This window comes from Halyomorpha halys, unplaced genomic scaffold, assembly GCF_000696795.3.
Source record: "Halyomorpha halys isolate HHAL.00 unplaced genomic scaffold, Hhal_1.1 Scaffold2958.1, whole genome shotgun sequence".
NCBI lineage: Eukaryota > Metazoa > Arthropoda > Insecta > Hemiptera > Pentatomidae > Halyomorpha > Halyomorpha halys.
In genome coordinates, this window is record NW_027107036.1 from 20462 (window position 1) to 36758 (window position 16297).

The 16297-nt window shown below is 32.0% G+C and overlaps 1 protein-coding gene across 1 annotated transcript in view; it reads right to left on the bottom strand.

The window, feature by feature from the left end:
* The window catches only part of RhoGAP68F (Rho GTPase activating protein at 68F), a gene marked incomplete in the record, with an annotated part of 32410 nt that overhangs the window by 15450 nt on the left and 663 nt on the right, over positions 1 to 16297 (bottom strand). Inside the window, 4 exon segments of the mRNA XM_067045400.1 lie at positions 2517 to 2698; positions 6615 to 6713; positions 12983 to 13201; positions 15621 to 15909. Coding sequence (XP_066901501.1) covers positions 2517 to 2698; positions 6615 to 6713; positions 12983 to 13201; positions 15621 to 15909 — 789 coding nt within the window.

Genomic DNA, 16297 nt, shown 5'->3' on the forward strand with positions numbered 1-16297 from the left:
GTTAAACATTTGTGAGCTCAAAGAATGAAAAAGAGAGAAGGGAGATAGAAATGACCAACTCGCTTGTTATTCAAAGACTGACTTTTATTTTTTTTTTTCTGACCTAGAAAAGATAAATGAATATATCGCACTAGTATTTCTAAAGTGACACAACTCAAAATTCAAGACAACTGACAATGTGACACTCTTGCCTATGGAGGGGGGATAGCATTAAGGCAGCAAGAGTGACACAAGTGCCCTCTGGGCCACCCCCATTTTCTTGTTCCACGGTGTTCGTGGTTATGGCTCGAGACAACCAATCGGCCACCACACAACCTCCATGTTATATTGCGCTACAACCTCCTTCCAGCGAGTTATCCTGGCACATGATTCCTTCAGTTTTCCCATCCACTAGAGTGGTCTGTGGTCAATATTTACCTTGAACCTTCTGCCAAACACATATGGTCTAAAGTGATCGACGGCCCACACTATTCCCAGGAGTTTTCGCTCCATTGTGCTATATCTACTTTCCGTCTCCATAAGGCGCCTGATGGCATACGCCACTGGGCGCTCTCCCCCATCGCCCTCATGAGACAGTATCGCTCCTAGTGTATACTCACTCGTATCTGTGTTTATCATGAATTGCTGATTAAAATCTGGAAAAGCGAGTACCGGCTCTTGCTGCAACCTCTCCATGCACCGTCTGATATTGTCCTCCATCATCAGAGTGACAATCATCTTAATGCCTTTCTTGAGTAAGTTGTTGAGTGGAACGAGATACTCCGCTATTTCTGGAACAAACCTCCTGTAATAATTTAGAGATACTTTGCTATTTCTGGAACAAACATTTGAAGTGCATTTTAATTTTATGATAAGTCTTCAAATCTGGGGATCGGATATTTTTCATCTATTGTATTTTCATTCATCTTCCATTAGTCTATCACGACCCTGTACTTTTTGGTATTTTTGTCTGGTGTAATCTTCTTTTTCACCACCCACAATGGACTATTGTATGGAGACATAATGTCAATAATGATTCCCTGTCGTTTTAAACTTTCGAGTTCAAAGGTTCAAACCTATTTCCGCCTCGCTTCCTCAGGTATGCCCGAGGGGGACATACCTGAATCTGGTGTGATCTCTCTCCACTACACAACTTCTCCACACATGATAGTACTGGAACTACTGGTGTCTACCAGACACCTCACTCCTGCTACCTCTATTATGATATCCTGACCTCCATCGGTTCAGGCACATTTTGCTCCCTCCGCCGATACATAGAGGGACACTGTCAAGCAATATGTCCTTCAGTCCCACATTCAAAACATCGGGTGCGGAGACATTGTGCTATCAGATGTCCAGTTTTACCACACACCTCCTCCGGCCGACCATTGTTTCTGGGTTTAGCTTGGCTCCTTCTATTTTCTGTGTTACTAGCTCTCTCTCTTCTACCATCTCTGTGTTCTCTCCTTCTCTAAGGGTTTGGCATGTTTCTTGACCGATGATATTCCATCCGAGTCCACCCCGGCTCCTCTACTTCCATTTGGGCCTCCACCTCTCTAGCGCTTGTATCTATGAGATCTTGAGCAATTTCCACAAACGAGCGCTCTGTCCCAAATCCCTCCTTCTTCCCCAGCTCTTTCGCCAATTGAATCATTAGTACCATGGACAGGAATTACATCCGACTCTGTACCTGGATTGTTTCCTTCTCTCAAGGGGTATCTGCCTGAATTTGATTTGCACAGGGTGTAACTTATATATTATGCATCAATACTAATTACCAGTAAAAAAAATTTGTTGTCATATGTATATTTATATATAAGATTGAGACCAGACTACTTTATATAACTATTTGCAGTACAAAAACCCGCACGATTGCGAGGGTCCATTTTATATGTTTTTATTATTATTATATTATTTACAAGTTTAACAGGATACTCAAGTTCACTTACTTTTTATGCTATATTCATCTTTTGAATTTTTTTTAAAAACTAAAGAGATGTTACTTATTGTGAAAGAAGCAGTTGAATATTTAAATTATTAAGACATAGCAAATAGCCAACAATTCTGATGATGAACTTGACAAATGTCAATTACCATTGGATGAAAATAATTGATTGATGGTTGAGAAAAATACTGATGAAGAAAGACAACCCACTCATTCCAAATAACATGTGTGTTGATGAATGTATAAGTTCAAATAATGAAAATGGTTTCAATATTGGAGTCGATAAGTGTTTTTGAGGCAGAGGAAATAACCGATCCATGTTCTTCTGTGACAAAAAAAAAAAAAGAAAACCATCCTACTCAAAAAAGTTTCAAGAAAAAAATTGGAGAATAGGTTACATTAATTAATATAAATTTTATTTGTACTTTTATAATGAGTTTTTAAAATAATAATTTTTTTTTTTGGAAACTGAATAATTATTGACTAGACCCATTTTGTTCCAAATTGGGAACATCAAAATAAATCCAATAAACAGACTAAGTTGAATTTTTTATTTTTAATGATATATTTAACCATAAAGATGATAACTTACCATCTGGACATTCCAAAAACTCGATACATTGTTTCACAATGGGAGGTATTACTTCACCTTGGTGATTGTCTTTTATAAACTGCAAAGACACACCAAACTGTTGCGTGGGAAGGGAAGGAGGAGGAGCCTTCACTGTCTTTCGAGGAGGTTTTCTCAGCTTCGCAAGCAACCTCTCATCATGCCTAAAAATTGTGAAAAAAACAAGATAAACAATAAAATCCAATGATGATAATGATCTTTGAAGTTTTTATCAATAACATATGTCAAGATTTCATGTTGTCACAATTTTTTCATCAATACTGATCAATTTTCATAAAATGTAAAAGATGAACTTAATTAACAAGTTTTTACTTTTTATTGAAGAATTTTCATCTTTGCTATTGGTTTTCTCATCATATTTTGTTATGTTCTGTAACCCTGCTAGAAATTCAGTACTCTCTGCAAAGCATATCAGAAGAGTTCAATTGGGTTCAGACTGAGAAACATCAGAAAAATAAACTAACTATTATAATATTTCTAAGTTTTCCCAAGTGTTGGTTGCTATTAATAATTATTAATCCTGTGCAAATTAGTGGCATGAAAAAAACATAAGGCCATTAGATATAATAGCCCTTTACGATCTCCTCAGCAGTACTGAGCTTCTCAGCAGTACTAAGAGATTGGCTTTTAATGATAATGGCTGAATAGAATTTGGTGCTTTCCAAATCAAAACACCATTTACACTAAAAGAAAATATAAGACATTTGACACTCTGGCAAGATTCACATATCTCCGTAAATAGGGATATTTAATAATTTTCATATTATTCTTTATATCAATGAATTATTTTTTAGCCATTTGATTCTTCTAAAATATAGTATTAGAGGTAAAGATAAGGTTTTAGTTTCTTTTACCTTTTCATGTATATGTGTGTATATATAAATTGGAGTTACGGCTTGAGTCAGCTGATCAAAGATATAGAGATGTACTGATCACAATAAAGCCAGTTTTTTACAGCAGTCCAAGTGTGTCATATCTTTTCCTTTTTTTTTAAGTTTTGCTCTCACTGATACTTAAGTGGTGCCGAAACCCGGGACCTTTACATACCGGAGTAATTTTTGTTTTCAAGAAGATTTTATTTGGGCATCTCCTTTCATTTTATAAAAATATGGCCAGCAACGGAATCGTGAGAGCAGCAGTTTTGAACCTGGAGGGTCTGAACCAAAACAACCAACCTCAAGCTGCAATCAACCAACCTTTAGCTGCAGGGAACCCACCTCTGGAGGAGATTCAGCCACTACCGGAAATCTCTTTAGTGCAAGCTCATGGAATGACGCCAGAATGGATTAGGTCTGTACAGCAACCGCCTAGGATCTAATGAAGGGGGTGTCGGACTTTAAAAAAAAAACTAGTGGCGAACACCAGCAGGAGCCTAACAGAAACAGAGACCAGATACAATGCACTGGAACGAGAGCTCTTAGTATAATATGGAAATAATATATAAACCAGGAAGAGAAAATATGGTAGTCGATTGGTTGTTTCATCAAGCAATTACAGTAAATGCTGTGGAACAGGAGGCCAAGAGAACCAAGAAATTATCGCTGGGGCAGGATTTTATTTTATTTTATTTGAACAAATAAATTTTTTAGGTCACACTATTTCCAGAGAAGAAGATAAACCTGATGCGGATAAAGTTGCAACTATACAAAAGAAGGCAGTGCCTAGTGATTTGATGGGAGTTTGGAGGTTGTTGGGAACTTTAAATTATTACCGGAGGTTTGTACCAGAAATGGCCAAGTACCTCGTCCCACTCGACAACCTTCTTAAAAAAGGGAGAAAGGTGAGCATACTCCGATGGTCAATATCAGACTGCAGCAGGAGCCGGTGCTTGCATTCCCAGACTTCCCTCCGCAATTCAATATCATTATGGACACGAGTGAGAACCCGCTGAGGGGTGTTGTCTCAAGGGGGTAAAGTGGGAGATCGCCCAGTAGGCTCCTAACAGAGATGGAGACCAGATACAGAGCACTAGAACGAGAACTCTTGGGAATAGTGCGGACTGTTGACCACTTTAGACCCTATGTGTTTGGCAGAAAGTTTAGGGTACACACTGACCACAGGTCTCTTCAATGGGTGGGAAAGTTGAAAGAGTCTTCGGCAAGTATTATGCGTTCGAAGGTGCTCCTCGCACAGTATCATATGGAAATAATATAAAAACCAAGAAGAGAAAATGTGGTAGCCGATTGGTTGTTTCGACCAATTACAGTAAATGCTGTGGAAGAGGAGGGCAGAGAACCGTCTAGGCAATTCCTGTGGGAGTGGATACCGGAAGAGGGAGAACAGAATGTGGTGGAGGAAGATGATAGTGTGGAATCTTCATCTAACGAGAGCTCGTAGGAAGGAAGACCAGTAGATATGGAGGAACTGGAGGATATAATAAGGATATACCAAAGAAGAGGTGTGAGCCTGGATGAACGAATGGAAATCAACGCCCAATGTATATGGAGAAGCAATCGGAGGTGGAGTAGATCATCTGGTGATTTGATGGAAAAATCGGGACGATGGTATAGAGAAAGTTGGGGTCTAACAGGGGTAAGGAGATACAACGATACGAGAGTCCATTCAGGGTGATAATTATTAGGGAACACAATGTTGTTACTGTAGAAAGTATTAAAGAGCCTAAAAAGAGGAGAACTGTTCATATTGCCAGCCACTACTAGATTGTATTACAGAGAAATTAGTTATTAATGTAATTCTATTCATTGTTTTTTGTTATAAGGTTTAGTTTGACTTTTGTAAAAATTGTTTTTGTTCAGTTTAGCTTATTTAGGTATTGTATAAAGAGTTCTTTAATTTTATTCTTAGGTTTAAATTATGAATAAAGCAATTATTTCAGGGAGCTTGTGAGTTTTTACAATTATATGCATATAGCAATTTATTTTTATTGTAAATACTTTTTCTGAATTGTTATTGTTTTCTATGTTATTATATTATATAATATTAGATTACGAGGATTGTTCGTAAACTGGTGAAGGGAGTTACAGTCAGAGTCAGCTGCTACTTCGATGTCAGCTGACTGAGGGGATCAGCTGATCGAATGTATATGAAGAGATGTACTGAACCCAATAAAGCCAGGATGCTACAGCAGTTCAAACGTGTTAGATCTTATTCCTTCTTCTCTTTTTTGACAATTTGCTTTTGCCGATACTTAAGTTATATATATGTAAAGTGAGAGCATATAGTATTGCTATCGTGTAAAACCTTGAATCGGAGTTTCAATTGAAATACACATTTCCATTCAAGGGCCTCCAAATGTGTGTGAATGTGAAAAGCTTAGCTCAGAAACAAAACATTGAACCAAAATCAAATTATGTATTTAAGGCAGGTTGCTATTACCTGAGAGGTAATAACAAATTTTTCGTTAGCATCCACTTACTAAAAGTGCCTCTTTAATTTATTGATTTTACACCTTTTTCAAATCATATCCCAATTAAAATAGTCAAATGCTGGATTTTCGAAATCCTTCCCCTAAAGTACCTCTAATTTTGATTATTTGAAGTAATTGACCATCTACTATAGTTAGCAGATAGAAATAATGGATAAATATACCCTATGAAAGGATTTAATAATTAAATAAAGGAAAAGAAGTCTTGTCAAGTTCAATAGTTGTTAGGACAACAGATTTTTACAATTACCCTAACAACCATGGAAAGACAAAAACATAGTAATAACTGTTTCTTCATAAGGCATGATTGGAAATATAGAAAGGAGAATGATTGCCATCACATAATGAAAAATAAAGAAATTACCATTTTTAAACTAGTTAGGATTTCAACTCTAAGTGTTTGTTACTAAACGTTGTGTCATTACATCACACTTATAAAGCCTAAGAATAAATTATTTCAAATTTTTTAAAAATATAATTACATAAAAACTATTTTTAGTTCAATTTCAACCTCCAATAAATCAAAATATTCAAGAAATGTTAAATACAAAAAGCATTATTACAAATATATTCACTAATACATGAATTAAATGTTTTATTTTTTTTTTTAACTTAACACTAAAAAAAAAATAATAAAAAAAAATAACAGAAGGAAGCAATAATTCAACACTTACTGTAAGACAGGGTCTGGTATAGTTATCTGTTCCAAATTTAAGTGCTCAGCCAATTCGTTGAGATAGTTAACATACATAACCTTCCGACCAAATTTGACACTAGGAAAAAAAAAATCAACATTTTTAGTATACATAAAACAAATGTAAAAGGAATTTTGATACGACATAGTCTAACTCAAACCTTAATTAAAACAGAATCATAAAAAATTTATAACAAGAAAAAGTAATTGATTCACTGGCACACAAATTAGAAACATATCTGCACCTTTAATGCAGTACTAATGTAACTGAAAAATATAAAAATACTTCAGAGATAATGTAGTTTAAAGAATTTAACTATATATTACAATTCATTTTAGATTGCTATGAAATTAAAGTATTGCATTCCTAATGATGGATTGCAATTGCACAATTGATTCCTAATGATGGATTCATCTATTTAAATTAGTATTTTATAAAATCAAATCAAACATCTTGACCTTTTTTCATAATAAAGCTAATAGTATTAGTAAATAACTATACTACAAGTGTAAAAATTACAAAGTACAAGCACTAATAATTTTGTTTCACGATGGGGAGAGCTATTAGTGATATTATATAAATAAATAAGTACAAGTCAGCATACGGGAACGGTTTTATTTGAAGGTTACATTCATATTGTTCGATGAGCGTGAAACCACTAGGCTGTTAGTCCTTCATCGATTCCAAAAGAAACAGTTTTTTTTTTTGTTTTTTTTTTATTTATTTATTGATATTTACAACTGTATAAAAAATACAACAAGTAAATTTGATCATAATGACATAATGATATGATACAGGATGTAGAGAAACTACCCAGTAGTAGAACTCTAAAAACAGTTTACAATATAAGGTCAGGAGACCATCTTCTTTTCAGGTGCCTCGGAGGATTGCCAGGAATGGAAGAGGAAGCAAGGTTAGAAACTAGTGGGTTTGGGTGGTTAGGGAGTTTATTATGGAAGGAATAATATCGGGTTCGGGCTAGATCGGTTACATAAGGAACATAACAAACAAAGTTTTAAAAATTAATCTTTCATATATAGGGATGTTGTTTTTCTAAATAGTATGTACTACCTAGCAAGTGATAAAGTATCAAGGATAAAAAATACCATAATGGACTTTTCACTTTCATTTTGTCATTTCACACTTTTCCTGATGGTAAACTACTAAATATAAGATAATTTTTGCTGACAAACTTTTTTATTGAATATGCATGAAGAAATAATAATTCCTTAGAAATCGGCTTTAGTTAAGAAAGAGTTCTTTTTATTTTATTTAACCCGCCCCATTTAAATTTGTAGTCACCATCTAAAAATAAAAAATATACATGTATTTTTAGTGATAAATGACTGAAGTAATGAGAATTGATTAACAATTGACAATCCTATTATTGTACTTAGAGTTGAAAATCAATAGAAAAGCTTTTAAGACAACACAGCAGGATTGTAGAATGCTGTATTATCACAGTGCATCACACAATTTTAACATTGGAGACAAAGTGACATCATTATCAGAAATGATTTAAGCATAGTAACACTGAAACTGTCAGACTGTTCACTGACTAAATAATGTTAAACTAAAATTAAAATCGAAAGTACAAGTGAAATATTTTAAAGAACAATTGATTCTGTTTCATAAATTGTACAAATCTTGGGAATGTACTAGTGCTTACTTGTATTTTTAGTACAATTCTTAGTTTACTTGTAATATCGTAGTAATAGCTAATTAAGGTTATTAATTAATCATTGTGATTTTTTAAATTATTAATTGAATTATGTTGACTAAAAATGTTGGAAAATTCATTGTTCAGTAGTAACAAAGAACAGCGTACAGATTATGTCGTTGAAAGGTCTGGTATAGAGGAGTATTTGGGAATGAGCAAGGAGATTGGGACGTTCTGGGACCAATAACAGCAAGACGAAAACAAAAAATTGTTAATTTAATGGTTTAAAATTTTATCTTTTGTATAAAGACTTAATAAAGAATATATTTATTATGATTTGTATTGATTGCATTGTATTTATGATATTTTTATTATGAATTAATTATTTGTTACTTTAAGTTTCTTAAGTCTCAATTCTTGAAAAAAAATGTGGCTTATTTTATACAACGTCTCATCTGTTTCAATCAATTACACCCTCAAAGATAAGCTACAAAATATACATCTATTGATTTAAAGCTGGGGGAATGAAAAATGGTGTCCAATCAAATTAAAAAAATTTTGTTTGTTTTTCATTCCGTGCTCAATACTTTTTAAGTCACATACTAGCCAAAAAAAATTATTATACTTTTTTCAAGGTATAGTATATTTAATGTTCAGTATGTTCATGATTAACTACAGTATGGTGAATTCAGCTTCAATTTAAGTAGTAATAAACATATCTAAGTCAAACAGCTTCCGGGATATAGTTTATAAAAATTATATTTTTGTTCCCCAAATAACAAAAAAAAATCATCATTTTGTGAATTTATTATGGCAAATAGTTTTTAACTGCTACTCCTACAAAAATAATCATTATTAACTGCTTTATAGTGAATTTAGCTACCTTCAATTCAAGTTCTAATTGACAGAGAAGGAAAGTGTATATATACTATAGGTAATCAACCTATTCTAAACAAAATGGGAGAGCCGAGTTTTTACTCCATGGGACTGTCATGAAATAAAAGTCAACCCGGCCAGGCCGGAATTAAACTGGCGCTGCTGCTGGCATGAGGTTGATAAGATGATCCTTTACTTTAACTCACTCATCTACAATGGAATTGCTCATACGAGCAGCAGTTTCCCCATTTGCATAAATAAGTTTAAAAAATGTTAATTTCTCATTTTTCAGAAGAAAAAAAAATTGGTATTTGAAAAACTATCCCAAGAACTATAAAACCTACTAATGTCTATTAGCACACAAATTTTGTATTTAGTAAATACCTTCAATACCTATAAGTTATTTATTTTAACTATATTAATAAGCATGTTAAAAAAAGTTATAAATACTATATTTTAAAGGTAAAATCAGTCCTAGTACCTCTTAATTGTTCTGAAAATGCCTGTTATATACTGAATTAACTGGAGTAGTTCAACTACAAAAAAGGAACCCGGCACTAGATGTGACAGATATTTTATAATGTATTTTTGTGTTGGTTATTATGAAGATTTAGAGAGTAGGTGTCTGTGAAATCTTTCATTATCACAATTTTATTTGTGTGGACCTCAATTGTCATTATTAGAGACCACATTTCCATGCAATTATATCTTTTGTTATGTAGCTTTTTTTGAATCTAAACCTAGATTTTGATCAGTTAAACCTGAACTGAAACTCAAACTAATAAAAGGACGTTTTATTGGAACAAGTTTTAAATTGCACATTTTGTGGTTATTGCACGAATTTATACATTTTGGAATTTTTTGGACCAAAATTGCATTTTTGTTTATTTTTTAATTTTAACGAATAAATCATTGTTTCATTTACAAATTTGTTTGTGATTTTTAAAAAACTCAAATAAATAACAATGTCACCAAACTAAAAATTAATAAATTAACAATAAACAATTAATAGTTAAATGATTAATAATACAAGCTCAATTATTCTTTCATTATCACAATGAACTATTTCTACTAGGGTGGTTTAACTGTCTTGATCAGCAGAAGGTGAAGACAAACCAAAACCCTCTATTGCAACAGGCCTCTAAGAAAATAATAATTAGAAACCCAATCAAATGTTATTGCACATTTGATTCTGTTGTGTAACATGCTTTAAACCCGTTATCTAACTGATTCCTACTCCATTGAAATTTAATATGGCACAAAATTGCAGGTTTAACTTACCTGCACGGGCTAAACTATAAGGATCTTGATTATTATTGCCTGAAATTGGGTATTTTGCATCTAAAGCATAAATTATTTTAATTTAATTAGGATAAAACTGAATGTTTAAGTTAAATTTCACATATTATGTATATACAGGTAAGCATGCCAATGTATATTTATTTTATTATTGTTTTTCTTACCAAATTAAAGATTCAGAATAGTAAATATTTATTGGTCATATTTTAGAGTGAAATTCAACATAAAAAAAAAAAGTAAACAAAGTGATGAATATTCTTGGAATAGTACCCATCAATCAGTGGACTTGGACAACTATGTAAAAAATCTCTCTAAAATAATTTTCAATGTTATAAAAAATGAACATTGTAACTGTTTTTAACATGAATTCCCTCCCATTCTCCTTTAATGATCCCATCTGATGTAGTGGTTAGCGGCAATTTTCCTTTCACTTTATGAAATATACAGTAAGGGAAAGAAACTAAGGGAGCCCTTAGCTCAGTAGAGTGGTAAGATGCAATCTTACCAATTTGAGATCTATTCGCGGTGCCGGTACGAATACAGCCTGGGGCTTTGACTTTTTTCATTGAATGGCGGTCCCACAAAAAAACTTTGCCCACCAACCATGGTTAGGCAGTATAAGACTCTAATGGGAAACTTGCCCAAAAAAATAGAGAAAGTAGTGCAACCATGAAAAATTTCTAATTCTATTTACTTTATTTTATTAATTTATTTTTTTTACACGTTTTGAGGTCTCATGAGAACAAATAACCAATTTTCGCAAAATGGTTTGTGTGTGCCCTTGTCTGTGGTCAGCCTAGCTTAAAAACAAAAGGATATATGGAATTAAAATTAAATATTTAAGGCAGATCTGTGACAGCAACTTTTTTGATAAAATTAATTGACCAGAAGTGCCTCTTGATAAAATCAATTTTTTAATTTTCTCAAAAATGCCTCAAAAAATTTTGATTAAATTCGGTAAATGCTTCCTCTAAATTATCTATCATTTTGAAATAATTAACCATTTCAAATTTTTGTTGGAAGTGAAAATGGATAAATATAAACTGTGAAAGGATTTGATAATTATCTGGAGAATATAGGAGGAAAAATCCTTTTTCCCGATTCAAAATAAATTACTGAAAATATGACTAAGAAGTGATATAGATGTATTATTTATCGTTGGAAAGCCACAAATTTTAGAAATAATATTTAACATAGAAAGTTGCAGAAGGCAATGAAGAATGACGAAAAATTCCTAAATGAAATGTATGTTCTAGCATGAGTTATATTCATAATTACTTTTTTAATATCAGTTAACCTATATATCGTTGATCTGGAAGAACAATGACGCAACTGTAAAATTGGTCAAATTGGCTTAATTATGTTTGCAGGATCAAAACTGCATTTACTATGTGTGTAAGTTGACATAATTGAACTTCAAAATACACTAAGGGAGGAATTTTGTAATTACAATTATGTCAATTTACAAGGCGATAAGGAAGGTACCCTCTCCTGGACTACTGAGTCTCACAGCTCCTCACAGGGCATGAGGGTTCCTGAGTTAAGCTCGCTGCTCACATCATAAGCATTGATCCTTTACACACAAGTTATCAGGTTCCAGAGACCGCTGGACACCTCGTACTCGTGCGTAATGCTTATGAGGCACTGAGAGTCAAGATGATGAGGGTCTCTACGTTCTAACAGAGAGTGATCTCCCTCAGCTGATGACAAAAGAAAACTATCTGAACTACCAAGGCCTTCAGGTATAGGTGGAAGGAGGCTGTGGGCTCGCTTACTTCACCCTGGGAAGAAAAGCAAGAGATATTTTATAGAAGAGTATGCACAGCTATAGAAGCGTGACTTATGCCCACTGCTGAGAACACCCGTAAACCCCCAGTAGGGTAGGGTGATAGATAAATATAAATATGTCAATTTACAAACATCTAGTTAATCCCTTTTTGAGCCTGCCAAAACTATAAAGTCAATTTCAAAAATTTTTACAGTAGTGTCGTTATTCTTCTGAACCAGTGATATGAGCCTTTCAGTTGACAGGATGATTAAATCCATAAAAATCATTCCTTGTATTTTTAATATTGATTCTACGACAATTTAGTAATGAACTAACGGTTAAAAGAAAAGTGTACACTTTAGTAAACTGTTTTTTTTTTTTTTTTATATTTCAGCGATACTTCAGCAAGAGAGAAATGTCAAAATTTTTTTAATGAGAAATATTACTAAATGTACTTTTCTGGAAAGTGTTGTGACGAGTTGGTAAATTAGTAATGTAAGCACAAAAATATTTTGTCACACTATGTTTCATTTATTTATTCATAATTTTCATGCAATTCCAGTAACAAAGAGAAAAATCACTTATAGGACAATCTAATTAAGAACAATAAGGCAAAAACACATTAATTATTTTAATATTTTAATTTTGTTTTTTTTAAGCTTCTAATATAAAAACTTCTATTAATTTTTTTACTCAACAAGTAAATCTATATTTAATAAAATATTAGCAAAGTAGTGTTCTCACCTGATGACAGCTTTGAATAGTTGCCACACAACCCTAATTAAATTAGTTGGATGTACCAAATACAAAGCTTTTAAATTTTTCTTATACTTCCTATCAAAAGCTTTGTATGCTTGCCAAAGCCATGACAGTGTTGGTTTATTTTTGCTGTTTAAGCCATAATGGAAATAAACTAGAGTATAATCCTGCTCAACGAACTTATCCAATGTATACATCAGGTACCTGAAACATCATTCATATATTTTAATAATTGAAAACTATTAATCAATTACTCAAAAACTATTTTTTAAAGAATTGCTTTAAAACAAAACAATATTTAGCATTAACATGTAGTTATATTAATATGTGGTAAGTCATTTTTAGTTGATTTTGCATAGGTCAAGAAAAGATTAACAGTTCCACAAAGTTTATTGAAAATTGTGGAATTTATAGTACTATTACTTTATTGTTAAATAGTTTGCCACCTATAATCCATAAAGCTTTTAATGTTGGAATGAAGACGACATTAATATATTGTAATTATCATACAATTTTATAAGTGAAGAGAAAAATCACTACAATCTATACTAAAAGTTAGTAACAACCACTAGGGTCATTTAACCAAGAAGTAACCACTATTGAACGAGCCATAAAAAGTAGTGACTGCAAAGTGCTGGACTCTGTTGAGAAAGCAATTTAGTAATTTTTTCATTTGAATTTAATTCAATTTAATAGTTGTTGTCTTCAAAATTATAACCAGCTTGTGTAAAATAGAGTCCACACAATTCAGCTTTATTTTTAGAAATGTACTTTAACCATGAAATACTATAGAAGTTATGTAATTTTGATTAACAATTCTCAGTCATACTAAATGCTTTCTTGTACTCTTTTATCAACCTCATCCATGTTCCCAAACATCCTTGCAGTCCTAACCTTCATACAAAACTGGACACAAGTCATCGGTAAAATTAATTTCATAACATCAAAGATTCTGTGATACATTAGATCTATTATAACTGACATATTAATGAGTGATATTAACTTTTATATTGTTCCTTAAGGCTATAAAATTTAAATCTAGAAGAGAACACTCGTTAGTGTATTGAGCCTCTACATTAAATGAAATCATTCATATAATAGAGAATACCTGTCTTACACAACATTACAGAATGGATCCAATAGGACAGGCTTAAAGGTAAACTTTATAGATATAATTACATCAATTAATAGTTTAGTTTATTTAAAAAAATTGTATTTTCTATTAATCTTGTAGCTGTAATTATTTTTCTCACAATTATTAAAAATGTACTTTAGCACATCAAAGAATGATTAATTTTATGACTCCATCCATCTATAGCTTAGGTTATACTGAGAAAATTATAGTGTAAAATAGGATTGTTCAGCAATGGTTTTATTGGTAAACTTAAGTTTAAATCATGTTTTGGTAGTTGGAATGTGAAGAATGAGAATTCTCTGACCTATATAACCTGTTGAGACATTCTTTGTGCTGTTTTTTATTTTACTATCATCATGAGTTAAGGTGAGAACATTTTGAAGCTTTTGGAGAACTAGTTATCACTTCAAGAACAATTATAAAATAGAGTAATAATTAGTAAAATAGTAGTAATAATTAATACCACAGTAGTAATAATAACTAATGAACTAATACTGAATTAATAAACTTTGAGAGGTTGACACGATGTAGCTGGTTTAATACAATAAACCTTAATTCTTAATCTAAAGGAATTTCATGAAGTATTAATTCCAAAAAACCACAATATGGGCCCTTATTCCTCCCAAAAACATTAATAAATTGATTGAAAAATCACTACAAGTTTTGGACTGTTATTCCAGATGAGAAAATGAGACAAAGCTGTATTTATGCTTTCAGGGATATTTCTGAAAGCCAGCCTTTCTTCAGCATTCTATGATTAATAAATAATTAGTACTATTGATATTATAACTATGGTATTAATAATTAGCACTATTAGTATTATAACCATGGTATTAATAATTAGTACTATTGGTATTATAACCATGGTATTAATAATTAGTACTATTGGTATTATAACCAATTAGTACTACTGGTATTGATAATTAGTACTATTGTTATTATAACCATGGTATTAATAATTAATACTATTGGTATTATAACCAATTAGCACTATTGATGTTATAACCATGGTATTAATAATTAGTACTATTGGTATTCTAACCAATTAGTACTACTAGTATTATAACCATGGTATTAATAATTAGTACTATTGGTATTATAACCATGCCTCATAAGACAAGGAAGATGCCTACTCTTCTAAGTAAAAGTGAAGTAAAAAAAAGATGGACTAGGGTTGCTGGGAGTAAACCATCTTTTAAGTTGTGTTAAATTGGTAAACAACATTAACCAATTTAAAACAACTTACAGACGTCCCGAGGACAGGTTACACCCATTAAAGTTCAATTTTTAGGCAATTTGACTTACCTAGTTTTTCAGGAGTGCCACAGATATTACCTCCTTCTTATATAAATGAAATAACAGACTTCAATAAAAAATTAAAGTACAAATGATACACATAATAGTTTAATAATTCTTGAAACAAAATGTTTTAAAAGTAAATCAGCATTTACAAATCATAAAATACTTTAACAGATTGAAAAATTATACCTTAAAAGTTTTGAATGATCCAAATCCTTGCTCGGTGGGAGTTTGCAGGCAGAAACAACAATGATTCTCCTACCAGCAGTGTCATCTCCAAAAACTTCGACAATACCATATTTTGCAACATCACTAAAAGCATCATAATCTTCATCACCGTATTGGTATGTTAGGCTATCGTAGCCAGTCGGTGCATCAACCAGTTCCTCTTCAAAATTTTCTTCAATTGTGCCATCAGAAACTGGGGATTCTAAATAATCATAACTTGCAGCTAATGCTTCAACTTTGGCATCAAGTGCTAAAAAAAGAGAATTGAGAATCTTGTCCAAATAAAAACAATTCTCTTTTTATTACACGTGCAAAAACTAATTCCTAAAGAAGTAAATTACACTATTTATAAATCGGATAATTCTAAAACCAAATCTTATCTTGTGATAAAATGTTAAGTGAATTGAATTAAAAGCACCACATATTGAAATTAAATACGTCTAAAATTTTAAATGCTATTGTATGATTCAAATGTTGTTGAGTTATAGTCTGATAATACTATGACAATTAAGTATACAATACAGATACTAAATGATTGAAATATTCATAAGGAATTAATTAATAAGGAAATCAAAGTTAGAAATCATAAAATAGGTCTATAAGAAAATACACTTCAATGTTAAATTGTGTATCATCAC